General features: G+C 39.3%; 2 protein-coding genes across 2 annotated transcripts in view; both read right to left on the bottom strand.

The window, feature by feature from the left end:
- The window catches only part of ptrh1 (peptidyl-tRNA hydrolase 1 homolog), a 6,267-nt gene extending 1,537 nt beyond the window's left edge, over window positions 1-4,730 (bottom strand). The window contains exons 1-4 of the mRNA XM_061071743.1: window positions 4,014-4,730; window positions 1,264-1,483; window positions 486-585; window positions 240-285 (exon numbers count right to left, since the gene is read on the bottom strand). Of these exons, the coding sequence (XP_060927726.1) occupies window positions 240-285; window positions 486-585; window positions 1,264-1,483; window positions 4,014-4,199 (552 nt within the window). The 5' untranslated portion in view covers window positions 4,200-4,730. The remainder of the gene's footprint in view (window positions 1-239; window positions 286-485; window positions 586-1,263; window positions 1,484-4,013) is intronic.
- Window positions 4,731-5,360: 630 nt separating this feature from the next.
- LOC133002505 (natterin-3-like) lies at window positions 5,361-6,682 on the bottom strand. The gene is made up of 2 exons (XM_061072335.1): window positions 6,571-6,682; window positions 5,361-6,451 (listed from the first exon to the last, which is right to left on the bottom strand). Exons 1-2 carry the CDS (start codon window positions 6,680-6,682, stop codon window positions 5,361-5,363), a joined length of 1,203 nt encoding a protein of 400 aa, XP_060928318.1.
- Window positions 6,683-15,238: the final 8,556 nt, after the last annotated feature.

Below are 15,238 nucleotides of genomic sequence, written 5' to 3'. Positions count from 1 at the left end.
CTGCTGTAGAGTGAAGCATGCTGGGAGTTATCTGTGCATGTGATGGAAGAATGCACAGTGGAGGGTTGAAACTCAACGTTCCATACATCTTTAAAATAGAGTTTTGAATGATGTTTTTATTGCTCAGCGTTTAATTTGCATAGATTTTTTTTTTTTTCAAAATTCCCCAAATTCCCGAGCTTAATATTCCCTTGGAGAGTTTCCGCCCCTTTGCAACCCTAAGTGTAACAGACACTTACATCCGTCTGAAGACAGTCGACACAGGAGCGGACTCCGTTGTGACCTCTGCAAACAGGAATTCAAATTTAAAGTTATTCATGCACATCAAACACTTATTTCCTCACAATTTCCATTAATCATATATTTTTACACCAAGTGTTTGCACCACAGAAACTTGTGAGTCACTGAACATGATATTAAAACGTGGATCTGGTTTCTCTGTGGCTGCACCAGCTGTCAGGTCTGATATCTGACGAGGAACCGACCTGGCGCTTCCTCCATGTTTGATGTTGATCTTCCCCAGAGGTTTGTCCAGCTCGTCGTGGACCAGCAGGACGTCTTCAGGCCGGACGCCGTATTTACCGGCTGGAGAAGAAGAGAGTTGGGATCATAAGATCATCTGTGACATCACTTCCTCTCTTTTTAAAGGAAATTGTTCACTGAGATACAAAGGTTTAGACTCTGTCATCATGTGTGTTTGTTCACTTCCTGTGTGATTTAGACACACACGCACACACAGACTCACACAGACACACACAGACTCACACAGACACACACAGACACACACAGACTCACACAGACACACACAGACTCACACAGACACACACAGACTCACACAGACTCACACAGACACACACAGACTCACACAGACACACACACACTCACACAGACTCACACAGACTCACACAGACACACACACACTCACACAGACACACACAGACTCACACAGACACACACAGACTCACACAGACACACACAGACTCACACAGACACACACACACTCACACAGACACACACACACAGACTCACACACACTCACACAGACACACACACACAGACTCACACACACACACACAGACACACACACACTCACACAGACACACACACACAGACTCACACACACACACACACACTCACACAGACACACACAGACACACACACACACAGACTCACACACACTCACACAGACACACACACACACAGACTCACACAGACTCACACAGACACACACACACACACACAGACACACACAGACACACACACCTGCTTTGGCCACTGACACTCCATTGATGTTCATCAGCAGTCGGGGGCGGAGCAACACCACGTGTGTGTGTTGGATCTCCGACACGATGACCTCACCGGACACCTGCTTGTCGCCACGCCAACGGTCGGCCACGTCGAGCCGGGCGGCGAGCGCTCCGAGCACCGCCATGCCGACGCTGTGCCTGGTGCCCTCCATCCCCGGGTTGCCCAGGCCCACCACCTGACACACACACACAGACACACACAGACACACACACAGTTCTATAATGGAGCAGTTTTTCACAAACACACTAGATTCATCCACTTATGAAAATAGTCCCCATTAAGATTCTGATTAAATTTCTTCCTGTTTATGAAACATTTGCTCAAAACTAGTAAACATGATTTGGAAGTGTTATATTTTTTAATTACACTTAATGTTTGTGTCATGCTTTTAACGATGACATCATCAGTGGGAACCAATGGGCTTCAAGCTGAGAGATGAGGTCAGTTAAATTGTTCTTATGAAAGGAACATTGATGATTTTGCTTCTACAAACTCGTTCATTCTCACAGAAACATCCAGAGGAGCTTTGTATTTCAGACAGTTACACACTTACACACACAGACACACACAAACAAACACACAGCTGCTGCCTGGTACTGATGGGACGGATCCACTGACAGAAACACTACAGAGCACATTGTGTTGGACTCTGACTGACACACTGCAAACATTGTGCTCTTTACACTAAGCTTTCAGAAAACACACACACACAATTGTCATTATGGTGACACATAAATACATGTAAACATTACACACACACAAAGCTGCTCTGTGTTACACAAGGCGCGTGTGTGATGGAACTCTGTGGACAAACTGGATCTGTTCACACTCACATTTAAAAAGGTCACGATGACTTATATCGCACATTAAAACAACTGAAGTTAAGTGTGTGTTAGTGTGAGTGTGTGTGTGTGTGTGTGTGTGTGTGTGTGTGTGTGTGTGTGTCTCATCTGGAACTTGTCCTCGGAGTTACAGTACAATCTGTCTGACACGAGATAAAAACATGTTCAAGGTCTTTTTCAGATAAACATGATTAAATATAGAAACGACCCTTGAACGTTTTCTCAGAATGACACAAACCTGTCCATCAGAATTAAGAGAATATCTTTAAACCACAGGTTGTGAGCTGTGGAAATACAAACACACAAAATCTATAACACAATCTATAGATGTAAAAGTTGCCTTGTAGTTGTGAGTTATGAGAGCTACGTTGGACACGGAGGAAATATTAATATTAATTAATATCTAAAGCAACGTGACACGTGTGTGGGACAGTGAAAAGAAACTGAGGAGTTGGATTCTTAGACTGAGCAGCAGAACTGTGATGAAGATGAGAAGTGAGGATCCACACGGATGGTGAAGATGAAGATGATATGATATTATTACTGTACAGTATGTAACAGATGAAGAGGAAGTGATATTATTACTGTACAGTATGTAACAGATGAAGATGGTGATGAAGATGAAGTGATATTATTACTGTACAGTAACAGATGAAGATGATGAAGTGATATTATTACTGTACAGTAACAGATGAAGTGATATTATTATTGTAGAGTAACAGATGAAGATGAAGTGATATTATTACAGTACAGTATGTAACAGATGAAGATGATATTATTACAGTACAGTAACAGATGAAGTGATATTATTACAGTTCAGTAACAGATGATGATGATTAAGTGATATTATTATTGTACAGTAACAGATGAAGATGAAGTGATATTATTACTGTACAGTACTTAACAGATGAAGTGATATTATTACTGTACAGTATGTAACAGATGAAGATGAAGTGATATTATTACTGTACAGTAGTTAACAGATGAAGATGAAGTGATATTATTACTGTACAGTACTTAACAGATGAAGATGAATATTAAGTGATATTATTACTGTACAGTATGTAACAGATGAAGATGTAGTGATATTAATATTGTACAGTACTTAACAGATGAAGATGGGGATGAAGATGTGATATTATTACTGTACAGTATGTAACAGATGATGAAGATGAAGTGATATTATTACTGTACGGTATGTAACAGATGATGAAGATGAAGTGATATTATTATTGTACAGTAACAGATGATGATGAAGTGATATTATTATTGTACAGTAGTTAACAGATGAAGATATATTATTACTGTACAGTACTTAACAGATGATATTAATACTGTACAGTACTGAACAGATGAAGGGATATTATTACTGTACAGTAACAGATGAAGTGATATTATTACTGTACAGTAACAGATGAAGTGATATTATTACTGTACAGTATGTAACATATGATGAAGATGAAGTGATATTATTATAGTACAGTAACAGATGATGAGGATGAAGATGATATTATGACAGTACAGTAGTTAACAGATGACGATGAAGTGATATTATTACAGTACAGTAACAGATGATGAAGATGATGTTATGACAGTACAGTAGCAGATGAAAAGATATTAATAATGTACAGTACTTAACAGATTAAGTGATATTATTACAGTACAGTAACAGATGATGGTGATGAAGTGATATTATTATTGTACAGTAACAGATGAAGTGATATTAATACAGTACAGTAACAGATGAAGTGATATTATTATGTACAGTAGTTAACAGATGAAGGTGAAGTGATATTATTATTGTACAGTAACAGATGAAGTGATATTATTATGTACAGTAGCAGAGTCCTGTTTCCCACTCACCAGCTTCCTGCGGCCGTGCGAGTGCACCTCCGCCTCCGGGACCATCACAGGTGAGACGGACTCGTTCAGCAGAACTCGGGTCAGAACTCGGGTGAAAAGTCGACGCATCGTGACAAAGGTCAAGAACTCGTTGAACCAAAGAGACACGAAGCGACGGAGCCGGTTCCACGTGTCGATGAGACTCATTCGGCCGAAGATCGGCTCCTCTCCCCGGGTCCAGGTCCGAGAGTTTTAACGTTCACATCCACGACTCCGACATTTAGAACCAGAATCCAGCGAGAGTGGATCCCGTCAATCAGCTGGTTTCTCTATGGAGTTCGTTTCTATACAAACCGAATCTCTGCTGAAACTAAAGTGTTTTTTGAATTAACGTTGAATTGAAACTGTCGCTTTAATACAACAATCTTCTCTCAGGGATATTTAAAACACTTTAAACACTGTTTTCGGGTGTTAGCTGTGAAGGTTGTGCTAGCTTCCTGGCTAACGCTAGCTTCCTGGCTAACGTTAGCTTCCTGGCTAACGTTAGCTTCCTGTAGCTTGTTGCTAACTCATAACAGGTTGACACCGGATTGAAATACTCGATGAACGCGGTGAGAGAATCGGACCCGGAGAGAAAAACACTTATAAACCGGATCAAAGGATAATTAATGTTTTAAAAACTCTAACATGAGGCAACATTAGCTTGTTAGCTTGTTAGCATTATGACGTGTGGCTGCATCACAGCAGTCAACGAGAAGTAACAAGACGACATGAGCCGAGGCTACACCGCCAACTAGCGGCCAGACCGAGAACTGCACTTTTACACTCAACAGGTGCAGAGTCAAAAGTGATAAAAAGTTCAACAGTTCATTACTGCTGCTCATTAAATTATAATAACTCATGTATATGTTTAATATATTTAAAATGTTCAGATTTACACATGAGGAGTAATCTAAATTAATATGTGGCAGTTGACTGTCTCTAAGTTTTCTTCTGTTCTCTAATGTAAATGATTCAGTTTCAGTGTTGGCAGGTTTTCATTGTGTGAATAATGAATCTTACTTTGACTAATGTCAATAAAATAAAAATCTTGTAAAGAGTTGTTTTAAATTGTCTCTATTTATTTATTTGTGTAAATTCTCTGTTTCACATTCACAGTATTCATTGTTGTTTTCATAATTTTTCTAAAACCCAAAATGTATAGGATTGTTAAAGAACATTTTCCTGGGAGTTAAAAAAGAAAAATAGTGAGAGAAATAAAAAAACAAATTGAAGACAAAGAACTTCTTATTTTTAATCGTTTTTATTCAGAAAACAGAGTTTTTCTCAGGTTTTTATTGTTGTGAATCACGTGGATCAGACGGATCCTCAGTCCTGGGCCGAGGGGCAGGGGTCAGCTTCAGGCACCGGCTGGCACCGCTCCACCACAGCGTTGATCTCACCCACGTTCACGTCGCTGTAGGTGCCCGTCATGTACGTCCAGCGGGTCTCCCCCTGGTGGTTGGTCCGGCTCAGCCTGGCGGTGAAGGGGAGGTCGGCGGTCATCTTGCGTCCTTCCATCCTCACAGTGCAGGAGTGGTTGGGGGGGACGAGCAGCTCCACCGACACCGTGTGGCTGATGGACTCCACCGTGGTGGTCCCCTCGGAGAAGGTCACCGTCTGCTCCTTGGTGAAGTCCACCGTCCCCGGGCTGATGATGGGCACCTTGGCCTTCATGGTTGTGACGGAGGTGTTGCGGGTTTCCCTCCCGATGTCCCAGCTCTTCTCCACCGTGCTGCTCTTCTCCAGCTGCACCACCTTCACCACGTCCCTGCACTCCAGGTTGGTGACCTTGGCGAGCTTCAGGGCCTCGGGAGGTTGGTGGAACAGCTCCATCTTGTCCACGGCGTACTCCACGTGGGAGATGTGCTGGCTGTAGACGTCCCTGTTGATCGCCAGCACCTGGTACTTCTTATACCAGTACTCGTCGCCCTCCCAGGGGAGGAAGAAGGCCTCGTGCTGGGTCACCACTTTGCCAAGTCCGTACTTGTTCTTCCCCACGTAGATGTCTGCGTTGGGGCAGGTTCTCACAGAAAACTTGGGGACGGATCCGTACGAGTCTTCAACCCAGTGCAGGAACTCAAAGTGGTCGACGTTGACCAGCAAATCAAACATGGAGGATGAATACTCGCTGTCGGCGTAGGGGTACTGGCAGAAGCCCCCCAGGCTGGGGGTGTAGAACCCGGCCTCGCAGTTCACTTTGCAAACGTAGTCGGTGCGTTCGGTGTAGCCGTTGAAGATGGCCACGGCGCCGTTGGGGAAGGAGCCGTTCCACCTGACCCACTTGAGGTTGACGTGTTCGTCGAACATGGGGGAGGAGTGAGGGGTCGTCTCAGCTTTCGGGAAGTCTCTAACGTAAGGAGGGTTGATGACATCACGAGAAGGAACAACATCTTCCTTTTCGGGGTTAAGCCACAGCTCTACAGGACAAGACAGAGAAAATGACTCTGGGTCTAAAGGTATACATTTAAAGATATCTTGCAGTTGTTGACATGGTGCTGATTTATTCAATCCTAATTCTTAATGCGATGCGACTTACTGGGTGTCTCTTGTCCGTCCTGCAGCCGGGACACGTAGAGCTGCGGGTTGGACTGCAGCGCCGGGCTGCAGTCCAGCAGCAGCGTCAGGACGACAGCGATGCACCAACTCATCTGGATAAACAACCACAACACAACCAGCAGGTCGGCATCACACTGAACCAGAAACTGAACTCAGGTCAAAGAGGGTTTGTTCCCACTCTCGTCTCTTCCTGGTTAAATAAAGAAACAATATGAAACCAGACGCAGGTGAAAGAAATGTTTCTATTCATTTGAACAATGCTCGAGATTTTTAGTAGATTTTTGGCTCAAAACCAGATTTACTCCACAAAAACATAGAGATAAAATAAATAATGTGCAATGTTCTATTTGTGGAATATAACTGAATATATATGTACTCATCTGTTTTAATACCATAGACTATTTATTGCTTGTTTATATCAATAAATTATGTATTTACTTATCTGCAAGTTTTATTATCTTTACTACTGAGACATTAAGAATCAGATATTGTGTAATTCTCCTTTAAACATTTTGTATTTAAAGATGTTGAAGATTTTCAGAGCACGAGGGAAACATGTTTTGTGTCAAAGAATCTTAAATCTTAGATGTACAGTCCCTTCCTAATAAATAAGAACTTAACAGAAGTACAGACAATGTGCAGGTCCTTACATGCAGCCTAAAGAAAGTTGCTCTACATGAATAAACCAGATATGTCATTAATTATTATTGTAAAAACATGCAGCATCTTCTTCAGATGAACTGTTTATTGATCGATGATCAGTTAAACAGTGAAATGTTGTTAATCATGAAGAGGAGCAGAGTGTGAGGATCAGATTTTACCTGGACAGGTTCCTGGAGCAGTGGCGCTGGCTCAGTGTGAACTCAGGTTTAAAACCACATCGCAGGCTTATCACCCCCCCGACCATAAAACAGCAGCGCGAGCAGCTTCCATGACCCGGAGCTTTCAGCCTAATCCTGATAGTGTTTGTGTTGATGACCAGAGACACCTCTGAACTTACTTTACTTTAAAACTCATTCACTGAGTGTGTTTCATTTATTTCAGAGACACAATCTGTAAATAAAGATGCACAACATGACAAAGCATCTCCATCACCTCCTGGTGGCTCCTCCATAATTCATAAACCCCACGTTAGCGGATGGGACATGGACCACACTCAAAAACATAGTTCTTATCACAGTCTTCATTACCTCCACCAAGGAGGTTATGTTTTCACCCCGCTCCGTTTATTTCTTTCTTTGTTTGTTTGTTTGTGAGCAAGATCGTTTAAAAACTACTGGACGGATTTTCACCAAAGTACTGAGTCATTAGATTTTGGTTCAGATCCAGGAATTTGATTCTCTTTTTGAAAAATATAATTCATGGATCTTGATGAAAATCAGTAACATTTAGAAACGGATGATCATAAGTTGGTCTAATATGCTGCAGCTTGATTCAACAACAGTTCTTTTGAGGATATGAAAAAGGGGTAAAAAGTCATGATTGGTAGCTGAGACTGACCGCCACCTTTTGGCTTCATAGTGGAAGGAAGTGTTGTCCATCTTTATTTTTGCGAGCACATATTGATTGTATATTAAGATCATCCTGTCCCAAGTCTATATGAAATATAAACTTGTTTGTTGCGTAACTTCCATAAAGCCCTTCATGCTGTTTGACCTTGACCAGGATCCACCGATCCACCTCCCGGAGCCTAGCAACAGCATTAATGGTGATAACAGAATTCTTTATTGATCCCTGTTCAGAAAACAACCTGTGCCTCCTCTTCCTCCGACTCTTTTATGAGACCGTTAAAAGTGCTTCATAAATTATTTAACCTGGGTTTAACGTCCTGTATCTATCGGGGGATCCGCGGATCGCACGATGTCCAAAGTGCTGCGGCGCTCTTTCTCCATCGATGTGAGATACTGTACCTTCTGATAAGCTCCGACTAGGAACAACGCGATTACCATCTCCTGTAATGGTGGCTCATTGATTAAGAAGGTCCATGTTGCGTCATGTCGCCGGCTGCCAAGATGAAATCAGTTCTCCCCCCCCACAGCCATATCGCTGGAAATCGCTGATGTCACGGTCAACTGCGTGTGTCCTTGAGACAGAAAGTTATTATCAGTTTATTTATTAATGTTCCAACGAGGACTGTGAGAAACGAGTGTGAGAGGTTTGATCTGAGGGTCAGCGCTTCTAGTTCACTGGTGGTATACAGATTCAAATCAGTGATGTATATAAAGTTGATCAGTGACTGTATATAAAGATGATCAGTGACTGTATATAAAGATGATCAGTGACTGTATATGAAGATGATCAGTGACTGTATATAAATATGATCAGTGACTGTAAATAAATATGATCAGTGACTGTATATACATACCATCAGTGACTGTATATAAATATGATCAGTGACCGTAAATAAATATGATCAGTGACTGTATATAAAGATGATCAGTGACTGTATATAAAGACGATCAGTGACTGTATATAAAGATGATCAGTCACTGTTTATAAATATGATCAGTGACTGTATATAAAGAGGATCAGTGACTGTATATAAAGATGATCAGTGACTGTATATAAAGATGATCAGTCACTGTTTATAAATATGATCAGTGACTGTATATAAAGAGGATCAGTGACTGTATATAAAGATGATCAGTGACTGTATATAAAGACGACCAGTGACTGTATATAAAGATGATCAGTCACTGTATATAAATATGATCAGTGACTGTATATAAAGACGATCAGGGACTGTATTTGAAGATGATCAGTGACTGTATATAAAGATGATCAGTGACTGTATATAAAGATGATCAGTGACTGTATATAAAGATGATATGTTACTTCAATAAAGATAATCAGTGACTGTTTATAAATATGATCAGTGACTGTATATAAATATGATCAGTGACTGTAAATAAATATGATCAGCGACTGTATATAAAGACGATCAGGGACTGTATTTGAAGATGATCAGTGACTGTATATAAAGATGATCAGTGACTGTATATAAAGATGATCAGTGACTGTATATAAAGATGATATGTTACTTCAATAAAGATAATCAGTGACTGTTTATAAATATGATCAGTGACTGTATATAAATATGATCAGTGACTGTAAATAAATATGATCAGTGACTGTATATAAAGATGATCAGTGACTGTATATAAAGATGATCAGTGACTGTATATAAATATGATCAGTGACTGTATATAAAGATGATCAGTGACTGTATATAAAGAGGATCAGTGACTATATATAAAGATGATCAGTGACTGTATATAAAGATGATCAGTGACTGTATATGAAGATGATCAGTGACTGTATATAAATATGATCAGTGACTGTATATAAAGAGGATCAGTGACTGTATATAAAGATGATCAGTGACTGTATATGAAGATGATCAGTGACTGTATATAAATATGATCAGTGACTGTATATAAAGATGATCAGTGACTGTATATGAAGATGATCAGTGACTGTATATAAATATGATCAGTGACTGTATATAAAGAGGATCAGTGACTGTATATAAAGATGATCAGTGACTGTATATAAATATGATCAGTGACTGTATATAAAGATGATCAGTGACTGTATATAAATATGATCAGCGTCTGTATATAAAGATGATCAGTGATTGTATATAAAGATGATCAATGACTGTATATAAATATGATCAGTGACTGTATATAAAGAGAATCAGTGACTGTATATGAAGATGATCAGTGACTGTATATAAATATGATCAGTGACTGTATATAAAGAGGATCAGTGACTGTATATAAATATGATCAGTGACTGTATATAAAGATGATCAGTGACTGTATATAAATATGATCAGTGACTGTATATAAAGAGTATCAGTGACTGTTTATAAAGTTGATCAGTGACTGTATATAAAAAGGATCAGTGACTGTATATAAAGAGGATCAGTGACTGTATATAAAGAGAATCAGTGACTGTATATAAAGAGGATCAGTGACTGTATATGAAGTGGCTCAGTGACTGTATATAAAGATGATCAGTGACTGTATATAAAGATGATCAGTGACTGCATATAAAGATGATCAGTAACTGTATATAAAGACGATCAGTGACTGTATATAAAGATGATCAGTGACTGTATATAAAGATGATCAGTGACTGTATATAAAGATGATCAGTGACTGTATATAAATATGATCAGTGACTGTATATAAAGATGATCAGCGACTGTATATAAATATGATCAGTGACTGTATATAAATATGATCAGTGTCTGTATATAAATATGATCAGTGTCTGTATATAAAGTTGATCAGTGACTGTATATAAAGATGATCAATGACTGTATATAAATATGATCAGTGACTGTATATAAAGAGGATCAGTGACTGTATATGAAGATGATCAGTGACTGTATATAAATATGATCAGTGACTGTATATAAAGAGGATCAGTGACTGTATATAAATATGATCAGTGACTGTATATAAAGATGATCAGTGAGTGTATATAAATATGATCAGTGACTGTATATAAAGAGGATCAGTGACTGTTTATAAAGATGATCAGTGACTATATATAAAGATGATCAGTGACTGTATATAAAGATGATCAGTGACTGTATATGAAGATGATCAGTGACTGTATATTAATATGATCAGTGACTGTATATAAAGATGATCAGTGACTGTATATATAAAGATGATCAGTGACTGCATATAAAGATGATCAGTGACTGTATATAAAGATGATCAGTGACTGTATATAAAGATGATCAGTGACTGTATATAAAGAGGCTCAGTGACTGTATATAAAGATGATCAGCGACTGTATATAAAGATGATCAGTGACTGTATATAAAGACGATCAGTGACTGTATATAAAGATGATCAGTGACTGTATATAAAGATGATATGTTACTTCAATAAAGATGATGAGTGACTGTTTATAAATATGATCAGTGACTGTATATACATACCATCAGTGACTGTATATAAAGATGATCAGTGAGTGTATATAAAGATGATCAGTGACTGTATATAAAGAGGTTCATTGACTGTATATAAAGATGATCAGTGACTGTATATATAGATGATCAGTGACTATATATAAAGATGATCAGTGACTGTATATAAAGACGATCAGTGACTGTATATAAAGATGATCAGTGAGTGTATATAAAGATGATCAGCCACTGTATATAAAGATGATCAGCCACTGTATATAAAGATGATCAGTGACTGTATATAAAGACGATCAGTGAGTGTATATAAAGATGATCAGTGACTGTATATAAAGATGATCAGCCACTGTATATAAAGATGATCAGTGACTGTATATAAAGATGATCAGTGTATATAAAGATGATCAGTGACTGTATATAAAGAGGTTCAGTGACTGTATATAAAGATGATCAGTGACTGTATATAAAGATGATCAGTGACTGTATATAAAGAGGTTCAGTGACTGTATATAAATATGATCAGTGACTGTATATAAATATGATCAGTGACTGTATATAAAGATGATCAGTGACTGTATATGTTGGGACTGAGGTCCCAGTGATCTGACTTATAACAAAGAGTCGTAAAACTTGGGACCCGCCTCAGGTGACCCCTTACATTTAAAAAATCCAGCATGGAGCTCTTATCTCCATGTGGCAGAAGATCACTTCCTGGGTCCCCCACTGTAAACCGCCCCTTGGGGCCAAATTCTGATAGTTAATTGGCCGGGGGCCACACTGACCCCTGACCCCTCCTCCCAGGGGGGAGTCACCTGGAACATGACTTAAAAAGGCTGTGCTTCCAGAAACCTCTCTCTTTCCTCCAAAGCTGACGTTCCCACCAGGCCCTTTCGGGTCTGCCCAGAGGTTCCAGCAAACTTAAGGAGGGAACTACTTTTCTCTTAACTGCTCTTTTTCACTCCAGCACAGAGGTCCCCACCAGGCCCTCCGGGTCTGACCAGAGGTTCCCGTTGCTTAAGGAGGCAATAAGATGTTTGTTTCAATTCATTTCATTCATTTATTCTTTTATCTTAGTCGACGTTTTTATTTTGAAAAGGACTTTTCCTGTTTAAACTTTGAAAGACCAAACAGGAAATTGCTCGCTGGACGATCTCAGACTGTTTCATTTTCCCCACGGACTTTACTTTTGTTTTTCCAACGATCTACAAACGGCTTCAAACCAGCCGTCCCCTGCAGAAGCGCGAGATTCATTCCGCTGAGGAGCACGAGCTCCACATCCCTGAAGAAGAAGGACGACGTTCATCCCGTCACGGAGCACGAGAAAATCCGCTCCTTGTCCGGTCCAGCGGCCGAGCTCCGGAGCTCCGCTCGTGAGAGAGACCACGTGATTCACTGGCCCCCGACACATTCGCGCCGAGGCGCAGACACACCGCGAGGGTGGTACAGTAAGAGACTTGATTATCTGGGCAGATGTTAGTTTAATATGTAGCGTATTGATTTAATACTTGAGTGTATTTTGTTGATGGAACCTCCGTGTTCCATTGTTTTAGCCGGCCACTACTCCGAGCCGCTACTTCCGGTTTCCGGTTTGATGGCAATGTTTTGTGTTACAGTAATTAGGGCCGCGAGAAGCGCCTCCGCCCGCACTGTTAACGTCTGTGTGAGTCTGCAGTGATTTCACCGATCAGAACCTCGGCCCACAACGTTCGCTTGAGGGCTGAGGGGTGAATCACTGTTAATCTATCTCTGGCGTGTTTTTAAGAGCTTCTTTGAACTCTCCTTACATGTTTTCTCTCTCTCTCTCTCTCTCTCTCTCTCTCTCTCTCTCTCTCTCTCTCTCTCTCTCTCTCTCTCTCTCTCCTTCTAACTAGACCTATACACACTTTCGATCTGTATTTAGAATACAGTTCATGTAAGATAGTTAAATCTATATTCAGAGAGGCTGAACACATCTGGAAACCATTCGGCCCCCAAAGCCAAGCAGAGATAAGAATTCTCTTTGTCTGAAATTTCCTTTGTGTAATTCATGTGACGACCACCAGTGTGAGCTCCGGCCACATGGTGTCATTAACATAGACTCCATCTTGAATAACGCAAGTTAACCCACCATTTTGAGTCTATTATTGCCACGCCTCCTCTCTCTCTCTCCTCCCATCCTGGCTCTAAATTCATAACGGCTCCGCCATCTTGTTTTGTAGTCAATCCGCCATTTTGAGAGTTTTTAGGCCTTGATTCCACGAATCATGATCGGCCGCTATCTTAGATGTGACTGCGTCATCGCCACGCCCCCTTCCTTTTCTCTCTCTCTCTCGCTCTCTCACACACACACACACACACACCCCCACACACACACACACACACACACACACACACAGACACTTTGAGAGACACAGACAGATACACACACACAGAGACACATAGATGGACCAGAGGTTACATGCGTGTTCTAAATTGTGATAAGCTGCTGTTGTTATCTTTGAAATATGGGAGTTTGTTAAAATGATAAATCATTAAATAACACTAACTTTATTTCACATACACACACATAGACACACATACACAGAGAGACACTTTGACACAGACACACACACACAGAGACAGACATACATAGGTAGACCGCAGGTTTTACATGTATTTTCTGAATTGTGATAAGTGCTGCTGCTGTGTTTATCTTTGAAATATTGGAGCTTGTTAAAATGATAAATCATTGAATAACATTATAACTTTATTTCCCCTTTTTAATGAATACTTTTGTAATTAAAGTATCTGTAGTCTGTGATTATTTGTGCATAAGTGTGTGAATACAGCTGGATTATGATTGCCTGTGCTCGAACTTAGAAGCCTTCACTGTTAAGTAATCGTTAATATTAAAATATTGACATTATTAATTTGACATTTATCATTATGAGACTGATAATTATAGCTTGATTTGTTGGTCCCTGGAAACCAGGGTGGTGCCCCCCTTTCTCAATTATTAATATAGATAGTATTATTCTTAAATTGATAATTTTATTGTTTTTGACTAATTCTTTTCATTATTCTTGGTTGATAACCTTATCATTGTTAATATAGCTTGTACTTTCTAATTGATAATTCCTATTTTCTCATTAGTGGTTTTATTGTTATTTGATTACTGATCATCTTCAATTAATAATTTAATTATTTTGATAGATAATTTTTATTATTTTAATAATCATATTTCATGATTATTAATAATTAGCCAACGTCAAGTCTACTCCTATTGCACAACATATATATAAAGATGATCAGTGACTGTATATAAAGACGATCAGTGACTGTATATAAAGATGATCAGTGACTGTATATACAGACCATTAGTAATTGAATAGTTCAAATGTTTCAATATCAAGCAACAGAACTGGTTGATTAACTTTTTAATAATTTAACAGTTACTTTTTATCTGTATAATAAATACATCTCAGTTTAATGTTTTGGACAAAAAATTGAATAAAGTATATCTGCATTGTACTTTAGGAATAGAAGGAATAATCAGTCAAATCTGTTTAATCAGTGTATGTTGTATTATATATATATTTATATGTTGTATTATTGTATTTTATTTAGTGCAGTAAAGAGCTTGTGAAAACAATGGAGGAGGATTTCATTTGTGTGATTTGTTTTTTATTGAGACACTTTATTAGTTCTTAATACAACAAACACCAGATGTTCTCTCAGTCCA

This window comes from Limanda limanda, chromosome 5 (genome assembly GCF_963576545.1).
Source record: "Limanda limanda chromosome 5, fLimLim1.1, whole genome shotgun sequence".
Classification (NCBI taxonomy): Eukaryota; Metazoa; Chordata; class Actinopteri; order Pleuronectiformes; family Pleuronectidae; genus Limanda; species Limanda limanda.
Note: the sequence above shows the minus strand (reverse complement) of the source record. Positions and strands in the feature narration are given on the sequence as shown.

Coding starts and splice junctions, on each gene's coding strand:
- LOC133002505 (XM_061072335.1), bottom strand. CDS start 6,682: ATGAGTTGGTGCATCGCTGTCGTCCTGACGCTGCTGCTGGACTGCAGC. Junction 6,452..6,570: donor GGACGGACAAGAGACACCCA/GTAAGTCGCATC, acceptor CTTGTCCTGTAG/AGCTGTGGCTTAACCCCGAA.